Below are 13,798 nucleotides of genomic sequence, written 5' to 3'. Positions count from 1 at the left end.
GTTTAGTCATTTGAATAAATTTAGTATAAGATATTAATTATATATCAATTTTATTATATCAAAATTAACACTATAATACTGGACATTTTTTTAAAATTGGTTATGTATAATTTATACCGATTAAAATGTCCCTCGTTATCTATTTTCTTAGTATAGTGGAAATAAATGTGGATATCTCCAATTTTTTTAAAGTCCTGGGTTAAAGTATGTTAGGTGGCATGTCGAGTTAAATTGATTTAAGTGTGTTTAACTCACGGGTATTATTCGTACTCCGAAGGAACAACGAACCCAACATTTAAAAAAAAAAAAATCACCCATAATGAGTCGACATCAGGTTATTTAAAACATTGTTTTCAAATAAAGGAAAGCATGATTGAATTAATGGATATAGGATATGAAAACTGTGCATGAGAAATGAGATGTTACATTTGATGATCCACTAAATGATGAATTTAGTAAATTGGTGGCTTTAGACCATGCAAGTAGCATCACAAAAAGGTGTGGGGGCCGGACCTATCGATCTATTCTATAGCCCCACACGGTCACCTCCACTCAAATCAAAATCCCCCCATCAACCTAAAAGGTAGAATCAACCTAATCACTTTTATCCCCCCATCAATTAATTCATAATTCATCACCCTGGATCTCACAAAAGTTATTATATATATGACCCATCATTTTAATTTATCCATTCATTATTAGAGTTTAAATAACTTAAGTCTTGCCTAAAACATTAAAATAAAATAACACATATATAAATAGAAAAAAAAAAATTGAAAGAAGGGGAGTGGGGTAAAAAGGGGGGACGGTTCTAGAAAGACATTCTTGTAATCCAAGCAAGAATTTTATTTATTTATTTTTACTTTCCAGTTAAAAGTTGAAAAACAACTAGGGTAAAACAAAAGAACCCAAAAAAAAAAAAAGAAAAAAAAAGGAAACCGGAAAGAAGATCTAACTAGTATGGGAATTCACACTGACAGGAGAGAGAGGCATTGTATTATTTTGAAAAGATCCCACGTGGAGCCCAAACCCAGTTCACACTGAACCGGTTACCGGTCAACAACCACCGTCCACCGTCGTATAAAACCGTCGCCGGACCACTAGTCGGTCATCATGCATTAATTGACTAAAACGGTGACCACTTTGACCCTTGTCCGTACATATAAATATATGATATACCTCCACCTGTCGGTCATTTCATCACTAATTCTAAAAATAAAATTAATAAAAAAAGATATATTTGAGCAATTTCTTCACGTAACACTGAAAAATATCCATAAAATGAATAAAATCCCCATTTACTAAACGATCCCGTCTTCCTCCATCCTTCTTCTATTCTCTCTCTCTCTCTCTCTAGCTTTTCTTGTTTCTTCTTTCACACTCTTTCCAGCTTTCACTCTTCAAATGAGATAAAAGATCAAATCTTTTCAACTCCGATCGATCATCGATGGCGAATTCGACTTCGTTTCCATTTACAGGTATCTATGACGACGGCGGCGTCGATGGAGAGATTTTAAAGGGTTCTTCATCAAGTTTTGGGTTCATGGATATGCTCGGGATTTCAGACAGTTACAACCCTTTTCTATTCGATCTATTTCAGCCACCGCCGGTTTTACCTCTTCCGTCGCCGGCGTCGACATCAGAGGTAGTGAATACACCCGTCACACCGAATTCGCCGGCGGCGTCGAATTACGAAGCAGTTGAAGCAGGATCACTAGATGATGAAGAAGATGAAGATGAGCGAAATCAAGACAAGACAAAGAAACAGTAAGTTTTTGTTTCATTTAGATTTGATTTTTATGATGTAAATGTTCCAATTTGTAACTAATATTGGTGGGTTAAAATTTAATTTAGGTTAAAACCGAAAAAGAAGAAGCAAAAAACGGAAAGGGAACCCCGATTTGCGTTCATGACAAAGAGCGAAGTTGATCAATTGGATGACGGCTATAGATGGAGAAAGTACGGACAAAAAGCTGTTAAGAACAGCCCTTATCCAAGGTACGATATATATATATATAATTTGATTTGTTTTTCTTATTTTAAATTTTTACAAAATTTATTAATTTAAATAACTCAGGAGTTACTACCGTTGCACTTTTGCATCATGCGGCGTGAAGAAGAGAGTTGAGCGATCTTCTGATGACCCTTCCATTGTCATAACGACATATGAGGGGACCCACAAACATCCTTGTCCGGTCACACAACGTGGGATTAACATCGGAATGTTTCCCGGAACAGCTAATTCTATGTTCGGCGGTGGTGGTGGTGGTGCCGGCGGCGGCGGAAGTATTAACAATTCCTCTTTTGTGATGCCACAGTTACAGGCGGCGGCTCATAATCAATATCATGATTTTCATGATCATATGATTAATCAACCCTATTTTGAGAATAACATAACTGCTGCAGATCCACACCAGCTGATCACAACTTATAATAATTCTAGTACTAGTACTATTCCCATTACATCTAATTCGATTCCTACCTTTTTACAAGATTTACTGTTTTGCCCTTCAACGTTAATGTTAAGAGATCAAGGGTTACTTCAGGATATGATCGTGCAATCCCACCATTGGAAGGATCCTAAAGAGGAGGCGCAGCTAGGGTAATTATATATGTTCATCATCATCAATCACCATTATCAACTGTTTCTTGATAATATTCATTTTCTCTCTCTAGCTATTAACAGAACTTATCTACTACAACTAGCAGCTTGTTTGTGTTTAATTTATTTTCTTCTTTGTACTTGAAAAGGATCATCACGGATATTCATGATTCATGATCGATCTACCATATGTAATTAAATCTTCATTTTGGGCTTCTCTTTAATTCGATTGATTCTTCTTCTTCTTCTGGTTTAATGGTGGTGTTCTGCTAAGAAGGGGTAAAATTGTAAGATGGTACTAAAATTAAGTCTAGGGTTTTGGTCATATATATATATATAAGCTATAACTATTCTAGACTAGACAAGTTGGTAGACATCTTTTTCAGGGTATCATGTTTAATAATCTTATACATTATGAAACAGAAGATAGAAGATATGAAGGAACAAAATCTAAATGCCATCAACTTGAATTATGTTCATTGAGCTGGACAAACCCTAGCAATGCAATATATTGTGGAAATCAAACAATTAATTATTCTATCATTTCTCTTATAACTAGTTAAACATATATAATTTGTTGTCAAGGGTATAGTTTTATTTGAAAGGTTTATTTGATCTTTAGTTATATTGTCTCGTGAAAGTAATTGTATTGACAAGGAGAAAATCAATTAAACAAAAAGAACCTCAAGAAAATAGAAACTATGGAATATTGAAACCGCGCTATCCAAATCAAAGTATCAAAAGAATTGTTAAAACACATAGTTATGAAATCAACTAATTAAGATGCACTTCAAGCTCGATTTCCATCAAGGGGTGTATGGTGAGAATGATAGGGCATTGTTCTTCTCTAACCATATCTAAAATCGCTAGAGTTTTTGTATATGTATACGAATCTTTGATTAGACGATCCTAACTTCATTTTCCTTCATGCTCCGTGCAATATTCACAATGATTTTTTCTCATATACATTTTAGGTCGTTGATTCAGTATCTTTCATTATTACAACAAAATTGAAATCAAAGTTCTATGAAGATGATTCCCACCCTTCACTTTGCATACAACTCTCTCATTGATCAATTTGCAATTCATTCTATGGAAAGATATATAGGATTGTCTAGCTAGAGAGCAGTTCAACCAAGAATAATATAAAAGAAAACATTTCACATTAGGAATAATATAAAATAGTTGATCATTAAGAAGGAGTCATATGACATGTCTATGAATTCCCTAGCTAACCATCGATCCAAGACATTAATTATAATCATCTTCTACGGCTAGCTAGTTCTAGATTGATGATATTTTTAGTTTTGTTTTCATTTTAAAGATTAATTAAACTAGAACCGGGGAATATTTAATGTTTCTTGTTTTCGAATTTGAATTTATCTTTATTTGTTTCCTAAATTAAATTTGTGGTTTCTAAATGAGATGTAGTCCATATATAGATTCATTTAAAGTGTCTTTATTATGTACTAGTAATAGACAAATCTATCTTAAGCACTACTAAATTAAAGTTATGTCGCAATTCAATGTTACTATGACTAGTTTATGAAGGAAAGTGGTTAAATAAGTTAGGGTTCTAATCTAATGACCTATATATATATATATATATATATTGTTGTGTAGAAAGGAAGGGAAAATAAATTGACACCCATATCAACTTGTCTCTATATATGGTTTTAATTTATGGCCTATGGTGGTGTGGAATCAATGGCTAATAATTAAATGCAATGACAGTTATGGTCATGCATGATTACTTGATGAAATTGGTTCTTCTATACAGTACAAATTAATTGATGAAACTTTTTTTTATTATTTTTTAATTAATTAATGGAAAACCATCATTTTCCAATAGGTAGTATAAATGGAATATCTTTATTTTTTTGTGTATTTACACGTCGCCCACATATTGTAAACTTAGTCTAGAGAGAGTGATTGAGAGTTTCTTTAAGAAAATAAAATAAATTATAATTCATTATTTGGAATACAAATAGTTGCAGACCCTTTTTCTGTATGAAGAAATGTGATGTAAATTTAGCATGTGACATAAATTAATGTACATTTCTTAACCTACCTATGGAACATCAAACATCCATATTGCATTTATTTATTTATTTGTGGGAAATGGGTAAGGAAATATCTGGTTTTAACTCCCAACTGTTTTAATTACTTTGTTTCTAATTAACTTCAATTATTATATGCCAATATTGTTTAATTATTTTTTATGTTTTGAATTTTGGTTTAATTATCTATTTTTTATCATGTTTACAATATTATATAGTGACTAAATATATTTTTTCTCAATAAATTAAACATTTATTTCAAAAAAAAAAAATGTAATGATGATTGGTGTGTGTAATAGAACTATGTAAATTTTTTTTTGTACCTGTTGTTGATTTTGATTAGTCATGTTTTTGTAAAATAATTTAAGTAGTATTAATATATAATACTAAAATATTTTAGTTAATAAATTAAATGATATAATTGATTAGAGAACTTATTAAATAATATTTGAATATAATTTGAATATTTTTTTAAAACATAACCCAACCAGCCTTAATTATATATCAAATTTTTAAGCAAATATGTATGATTAAGTTTTCTGTAATATTTTAAATGTTGGATACAAAATAATATAAATAATTAACGGGTCCATAATTAAGTACTCTTGTTGTCATAGAAAAACAATTACGAAGATCATTATGTTCATTTAAGAATATGTATTATGTTTTTCTCAAAACTAAATTATATATATTGGCATAACTCAAATATATTTGAAGTATAAATAGTCTTACAAAGAGATTAAATTAGTTGATTAGTCCTAATAACATTTTGTAGATTAAAGAAATTTAGGTTTGATTACTCTTAATAACATTTGGTAGGATTGTTCTAATTTATTCTAAAATATAAATTAAAATAATAAAAAAATAATAAATACAATATTAATGTTTTTTATTTAAAAGAAAGAAATAGTTGTCAATAATTCAATATTAGTGAATATCATTTTGTTAGACTATTTTAGAAAAAAGAAGATAATTAGATATATATAATATTTTAACTTTAAAATAATTTAGTCTAATTAGCTAACTATCTTCTTTATAAATTCAAGAATATAAAGACTGAGTTTAAATAAATTTTATGAAATATTTTTATTAAAAAACATTTTTTTTTTTAAAATTTTGGGTGAATTAAGTATAACCTGAGTTGGTTTTCTTACCGAGATTGTTACAAATAATCCACCAATAAATAAATAACAGTGCTTTTTAATTATTTCTCCTAGAATTTTTTTAAAATTACTATTTTGTAAATAATTTAAAAAAAAGGGTTTGCTAGGGTGTTACTAAGCTAATGAAAACTAAAATCTGTCCACTCAATTGAGATTGAGCTCACTAAGTAACATATTTCTGTGTTAAATCCTTAGCATGAACAAACATAAAATATATTATATTTTTTATTATTATCAAATATTAATAAAGAAATTAGTGTTATTAATTAACTACCCCAAATTTGATATGGCTATTTTGATTACTTTAATTAAATAATATATAAATTTAAAAAGTACCGCTTTAATTTGTAATAAATTAACCTCGTGAATTTTGCATATACTTGTGTTAATAATAAAAAAAATTATATATAATATATTATTATATTTATATAAAATTAATGGTAGACAACCATGTATTTAGATAATAGAAGAAGATGCTGAAATACTAGGAAAAAGAAGTGTGTTTATGATAAATCAAAAAAATAGCTGTAAAGTGACTATCCATAATCGATAATTCAAATATTCTCTGACATACACTAATTTAGCCGTATATTCATAGCAGCTGTAAACCAAATTAATATTTTACAACATTTTATTTATTATTTTCAATTTCTCTTATATATTTTTTTAATTTATTTTTTAACCCCACATCTTTTCATTTTGACGGACAGTAATAGGAATCATGATAAAAAGAGATCTGAGGTTGTTTGTTCTTGTTTGATGTCGAAATAATTTTTTTTCTTTTTTACTTTTCATTTCTTTATATGAGAATTGATTTATTTAAGTTATATTTAATATTCTAAGTATAGACATTCACTTTTTACTTCAATTTATAATTTTAAATTAGACAAATTGATTTTTAAAATTTATAAACGGGCAGCTAACAAGTTTGGTAATGGTGTCTTATCAATCCGATTCCAAATTAATTAAATTTTAAATTTTTTGAAAATAAAACAAGAAAATAAATAGAATAGAAAAAATATGTCTTTTAACCCAAAAAAAATGGCGGAGACCATCGCTCGTCGGGAATCGCCAGTACAGAGAGGACGGACTGTACCCAGCGGAAGGGTTTAAATGAAAATATATTCTAGAGGCTATTAATTATTAAAATAATTAATCAAATAAAAATTTATTCAAATTTAATTTATTCCAACATTGCCTCAATAATTTTTTAGAAAATTATTCCTCCAAGCGGTTTAGTAAAGATATCGACAAGTTGCTCCTCACTTCGACAATGTTTAATATCAACTTCATCTTCAGCAACAAGTTCTTAATAAGTGAAATCGAAGATGAATGTGCTTCGTTCTCCCATGTAACATTAGATCTTTAGGGACGGAAATTGCATAACTATTATCATAAATATAAAGTTGTAGGATTATGCAGCTTGAAACTCAAACTTTCAAGAATTCCTCTTAACCATAGAGTTTGACATCCAGTTGTAGAAGTCGCGGTATACTCTACTTTGGTTGTAGAAAGCGCCACAATTAGTTGTTTTTTCGAGCTTCAAGAAATAGCTTCACTTCCAAGATTGAAAACATAGCTGAAAGCACTCTGTGAATCATCACTACTTCCTCCAAGAAATTTGTCTGTATAACCAACAAGTTTGTTTGTAACTTTTGTTTCATAGAATATGCAATAATCAATAGTTCCTTTAACGTATCTCAAAATCTTCTTTGTCTTTTAATTCCCAGTGATTTGAATAAGGTTTCTCCATAAATCTACTAATCAAGATTACCGCAAACATAATGTCGGTCCGGGTGGTAATAAGATACATCAAATTACCATCCAAGCTTCCAAACAAAGTTGGATTCACAAAAGTTCATTCTCCTTTCTTACTCAATTTCAAACATATGATACAAGGAGTTGATACTCGATTGGCAAACTCCATCTTGAATTTCTTCAAAATTTCAATAGCATATTTCTTTTGAAAAATAAAAATTACAGTCTTCGATTGAATAACATTGATTCCAAAAAAAATGAAGCAACTTACCCAAATCAGTCATCTCAAAGTCATTCATCATAAAGATTTAAAAATCACTCAACATTTCTGAATCATTTTTTGTAAGATAAGACCATCCACATAGAGACTTACAACCAGAAAACCATCATTAGAATTCCTTTTATATAAAGAGTATGCTCAAAAGGGCATTTTTCAAAACCAAACTTTAGAAAATAATTATTAATTCGGTTATACCATGCACGAGGGCATTGTTTTAATCCGTATTATAAGGAATATACCAATTACATAATATATATAAGGAATAAATCAATCAAATAATATATTGATTTATTCAAATAATTTGTAAATATTTGATTCATTCTTGTAATCCCTATATAAATGGTACGTTAATATCAATAATAAATCATCCAAAAACTTCATTTCATCATGGTATTAGAGCAGTCGATAACCACCACCACTACGCCTCCACCGTCCATCACCATCTACCAATCAAACTGACGCAGCATATATAGGTAATCTTCATGGAGGGCATATCTTATTGCTCTCCTCACGACATGACCTACTAGGATACATGGATGGTTCCCTATAAAAACCAACCCCACATGCTGATGGTTATAATGTAGTGGATGTCATGCACTAGATCCGACAAAATAACATTCTACTTGCGGTTGTTTTAAGTTCCCTCTCGACAGACATCTTACCCCTCATCTCGTCCGCTACATCATCATGCGATGCATAGAGTATCCTCACTAGGGGTGGCCAAAAAATCCGATCTGAAAGATCCGTTTCGTTGTTCTGGCCGATCTGATCCGAAAAATTCCGAATCCGATGGATCAGATTCGTATATTGATTCAATCCGATATTTTTACCGGATTTCCGGATCAGATACAGATAGGACAAAGAAATCAGATACTCAAAGCCAATCCGGTGAGTTATAAAATTTAAAAATGAAATTACATATTCATAAAAATTACAAACCCTAAAGGCCTAAACAATTGTTAGTCTATTTTTATTATTTGTTTGAAATAGTATTTTGATAATTTTTAATAAAAAAACATCCGTCAATTAAAATAATTCTCTGTTTTACCCAAACAAAAATATTATTAAATAATTAATAATCAAACAAGACCTAGCTAATCTCTCTTGGGTGGACCAATGTCTTTTTGTTTTAAAAGAAATATTGATTTCATTTTGGCATTTGAATTATATTTTTGAAATGTATTGCAGTTATGAGTTGAATTCATAACTGAGATCCTTAATAAAACAGTTTATATTTTTTAGCATATGAAAAAAATAGAAATATAAAAAAACAATCGGATCGATGGGTATCTGGTTGGCCGATTCGATCCGATCCGGTGTTTTCGGATCGAATATTGGTCAGATACGGATCGATTTAAATAAAAAAATAGAAATGGATATCCGATCCGAAATACCAGATCAGATATGATATGTAGGTTTGTCCACCCCTAATCCTCACTCGCCTTTGTGTGGGTCGTTCGCGAACCCGTGTCAACTAGTTGAAGAGTGACCTATATCAGGTGGAGATTAAGGATCATACCATCATCCAATATCTTCATTACATGAAAGTCAGAGCTGATGAATTGGCTCTCATCAACAAACATGTCAGCATATTTAATCTCACACTTTTTGTCATCAATAGATTGGGCTCGGAGTATGCTACAATTGTTGGGCCGATCTGTACCTACGAGACACATTTATGTTATGAGGAACTAGATGACATCCTCTTCGCTCACGAGCAGACCCTCCCAACGTTCTCTCCATGCCACGACCAATGAAGTCGTCTATCATCATAGTTCATCAAGTTTGGGACGTGGTTTCCGTCGTGGTGGTTCCCGTAACAACTCCAACTACTACACACAAAATTATGTCAGTAGTTCCAACTGTGGGAATTCATACGGCTCTAACCAGAACCGTAACATCAAGAATTTCAGCCGTGAACCACATTCAGGTATCCCTCCCCCAACTAATTGATCTTCTATTATGTCAGTAGTTCCACTGTGGTTTTGTTGGTCACGCTTCTCCTACTCGTCGTCGTGTACATGTCTCAGTTTATTACGCTTCTCCGAATTCATTATCGCTTGCAAGCCCATGGCTAGTAGATTTTGACGCCTCACATAATTTGACCTCCGACCTCCATAATATGTCGATTCACTCTTATAATGTCTTGGGGTCGATCGTGATATCTTCTGGTCCCATAGCTTAGCATGTATCGCGACGAGGCGGACACGTGGCAATATGGGGAAACATCATATCGTGGGATGGCTCGAGGTTTTTCAACCTTAGTTTCGTGTCAGACATCGTTTAAAATAAAACATTTAATTTTTAAAAGATTTTGAAAATACCTGAAACGCTAAAAAATAATTATGTAAAAATAATTAATCCTTTGTTCAAATTTAAAATAATCTGGGAGGCTAAATAATAATTTAACTAAAACCCGATTTAAATTAATTAAATATAACCAATTTAAAGATTATTTATTTGAAAATTAGAGTCGCCAAGAGATTTTATGAAAATCAATAAAATGATATGTGTACAAACGTATTTATACTAGAGTTTTTGAAAATGTGGTTCGTTGTCTTTTTACGCTCGGGAAAAGACTTTTGTGCTATGTCCTCCGCGCCCGCCTAAGGAAGGTTTTCAAAAATTCTTTTAAAATAAACAGTGTCTAGCTTTTATAAAACCAATTATAACATTTATTATTTTTAATTAGTAGTCCAATGGTCCTAAGTAAGGATGAACTATAAATAATTGTACAAAATAATTTTAAGTGGTGTGTACCTGACACTGGTGAAAAAGGGGTCAAAACCGAGAGTAAAAACTCTCGGTTTTGACCCTATAACTTTCGGTATAGACACATTATCGAAGGTTTTGGTTACTCTCGCCATCCCTCGGTATTGACTCTCTCGGTTTTTCCATTTGTGCAAAAACCGAGAGTTTTCTAATAACTCTCGGTTTTCTTCCAATGGAGAAAACCGAGAGTTATTAGAAAACTCTCGGTTTTCTTCAAATGGAGAAAACCGAGAGTTATTAGAAAACTCTCGGTTTTCTTCAAATGGCTAAAACCGAGAGTTATTAGAAAACTCTCGGTTTTCTTCAAATGGAGAAAACAGAGAGTTATTTGAAAACTCTCGGTTTTCTCCATTTGAAGAAAACCGAGAGTTTTCTAATAACTCTCGGTTTTCACCCAAAGAGAAAACCGAGAGTAATATTGAAAACTCTCGGTTTTCTCCATTTGACCTAAACCGAGAGTTATTTGTGAAACCCTCGTTTTTTCCACAAATGGAAAAACCGAAAGTTTTCATATAACTCTCGTTTTTCCTCTTTGGGTAAAAACCGAGGGTTTGTCATATAACTCTCGGTTTTCTCTTTGGGTCAAAACCGAGAGTTTTCTAATATCTCTCGGTTTTCCATTTGAAGAAAAACCGAGTGATTTCAATATCACTTTCGGTTTTTTCCCGTAATTTTTTTAAAAATTTCAGATTATTTTGCTCGCAACCAAAACCTGTTCAGCCAAACCAAACAATCAATGATAAAAGAAATGCCACATACATTAAACGATCACATTAATTGATCATTATCATTACAAAATTCGAAACCAAACTAATAATCCGAAAAATCAGTTATAAATTCAAATTTACACAACTACTAATTAAAACATGTTTTGCATCGAAACAACCTTAGTTTGTGGGGGGAGGAGGTGGTTGTTGCCTCATATACAATTCGATTCTCTCCATTCTTGCGTTCATCTCTAACTTCTCCCTCTCCATTCTTGTCACCATTTCTTTCTTTTCCGCTTCCATTTCTTCCATTCTTCGCTTTCTTTCTTCATCCCTCTTCTCCAGTTCCTCCAGCTTGAGCTTCATTATTTGATTCTCTTCTAACAATCGCTCATTGTTTCGCTGTGAACTGTTTCCACTTCGACGATCCTCACGAAAGTGTGTGGGTCGGACGCCTCATCCCATTCCGAACACTATCCCGTGTTTTTGTTGTCCGAACACCCTCTCCGTCAATTCAAAATCCGATATTCCCGGTTCGTTACTAACAACCTCCTCCATCTCAACCTGCACAATTCAAATAAAATATCATTTCTATAATAAAAAAACTAGGCATATTCAATTCACTTACAATTTTCTCTTGCACGTGTTCGTCCGGGACGGGTGTTGGGTTTTCTTTTGTCGGTTTGGGGGTACGGGTCCTCTTGAATGCTTCAATTACAGACGGTGTCCGTCCCATTTCAATCGCCTATTGAAATAAATGATTTATATAATTAATAGGTATCTTTAGATTAAGTTATTACAAATAATGTACTTACCAACTCGTCTTCAATTTGTGCAAACGGTCTACTTCCCGTTCGATGCGGGAATTACAACTTCTTCCTGTTCTTCATATTTTTAGAACTGTTTCTCTGTATTCGAAATAAAAAATGAAGTTAGATTAATTAATATCAACTTTTATTTGAATTATGAAACCATACCTTAAATGTTTCTGTGAAGAAATGGTTGCGACACACAAACTCCCAATCATCTCGATCGTAGTCCGGTGGAGGATTAGCCAGTACCGCCGCCTCGTCTCTTTTGTGGACGCGTATATATGTCTTGTTCAAATCCGACCGCCATCTATCCCTGTAGACACCCCATTTTTACACCCTAGATACCTAATAAAAAACCCGGCCCGAAATAATACTCATGTTTGCTTATTGAACCGGGAAAACAAAAATAGAATCATCTCGTGGAAAACTGACCCGGTAAAGCTTAAAAGATAACGATCCAAAGGTCGAATTTCATAACGACTCTGTTTTCCCAACCCGTGACACGTTCATGTTGTACGTTTTGAAAAATCTTGAATTTTGAGTATAATGTTATTGTTTGCAAATTTGTGCAGAAAATGCTCAAAAAGAAGGAAAAACTACCGATTCAAGTCCTGGGAGCCAGCTGAAGCTATGTTGCACTTCTAAAAATCATATCTTTTGCACCAATGATCCATATTCAGTGTATGAGCTACCGTTGGAAAGCCCTTTGAATTACCTTTCCAACGACACCAAATACTTCTCCCAGTTCTCCCTGAAGCTCAGTCCAAGTCGCCCGCAGCGAAGGTGATGCGTGAGCTGACACGTTTTAGTGAGGCTAGTCTCCTGACCAACACGGACCATTTAGTAAGCAAAGGAGAAGATGGGGATGTCGGCAAGAGTCTTGCCTTTCCAATGGTACCAACCTCATTGTGGGAAAAGCTCTGTGCACAAAGTTATGGGCTATTAAAGTTATGAAAATGAAAACCGCGGGATTGAAAAGATTGAAATGGAGGGGTGACTTTAAAATCTCATAACTTTGGATAGGAAGGTCCGTTTGGGTTCATTCAAAAAGGAGATTCACGTTCGTGGTGTTAAGAATTGGCAATAAAATTTTCACAATTTTTTGAGCAAAAACGCGACCGGAGTGATTCGTTTAGTGTGAAGGTGCAAAGAAAGAAAAATGGAAGAGGAGAAAAACGGAAAAAAAAAAAAAAGGGAAAATATATATTTTTTCTTTTCTTCCAAGCGTGCCCTTCAACTTTTGGGCTAATTACAAATGAACCCCTGTAATAAAATTAAAAAGGGGGGAAGATGAGTTTAAGGAAAAAAGATTTTTTCAGTTGGTGAATTTGAGAGAGAGATAGCAGTTTTTTTTTAGTTCTTGGAGCTGGGGGAGCGGTTACAAAAATCCTAGAGAGTTTTTGGAGATTGTGACCATTGTTGAAGAAGGAGAAGGAGTGATCCGAGCTCATTGCCTTGGACGATTGGATCAACGAACGTGAAGAACGGAAGAAACTTTGGCTAAAGCTTCTTTGAATCCGGTTGATTCATTTTGTTTCATCTCCTTTTGCTAATCAGGTAAACATTCAAACTGAATGATGTTATTGAAAGGTTGATTGGAGCCATCGATTATGAACACCGATGCCGTTTGATGATTAGAAGTGT

The 13,798-nt window shown here is 32.6% G+C and overlaps 1 protein-coding gene across 1 annotated transcript; it reads left to right on the top strand.

The window, feature by feature from the left end:
• The first annotated feature begins 1,229 nt into the window (after positions 1-1,229).
• On the top strand, positions 1,230-2,818 carry LOC124921466 (probable WRKY transcription factor 48). The gene is made up of 3 exons (XM_047462133.1): positions 1,230-1,767; positions 1,855-1,998; positions 2,078-2,818. Exons 1-3 carry the CDS (start codon positions 1,448-1,450, stop codon positions 2,604-2,606), a joined length of 993 nt encoding a protein of 330 aa, XP_047318089.1. The 5' UTR covers positions 1,230-1,447; the 3' UTR covers positions 2,607-2,818.
• The last annotated feature ends 10,980 nt before the right edge of the window (positions 2,819-13,798 follow it).

Source organism: Impatiens glandulifera, chromosome 1 (genome assembly GCF_907164915.1).
Source record: "Impatiens glandulifera chromosome 1, dImpGla2.1, whole genome shotgun sequence".
Taxonomy (NCBI): domain Eukaryota; kingdom Viridiplantae; phylum Streptophyta; class Magnoliopsida; order Ericales; family Balsaminaceae; genus Impatiens; species Impatiens glandulifera.
The sequence above is the reverse complement of the archived record's forward strand: the minus strand, read 5'-3'. Positions and strand labels throughout refer to the sequence as shown.

Coding starts and splice junctions, on each gene's coding strand:
- LOC124921466 (XM_047462133.1), top strand. CDS start 1,448: ATGGCGAATTCGACTTCGTTTCCATTTACAGGTATCTATGACGACGGC. Junction 1,768..1,854: donor CAAGACAAGACAAAGAAACA/GTAAGTTTTTGT, acceptor AATTTAATTTAG/GTTAAAACCGAAAAAGAAGA. Junction 1,999..2,077: donor AAGAACAGCCCTTATCCAAG/GTACGATATATA, acceptor TAAATAACTCAG/GAGTTACTACCGTTGCACTT.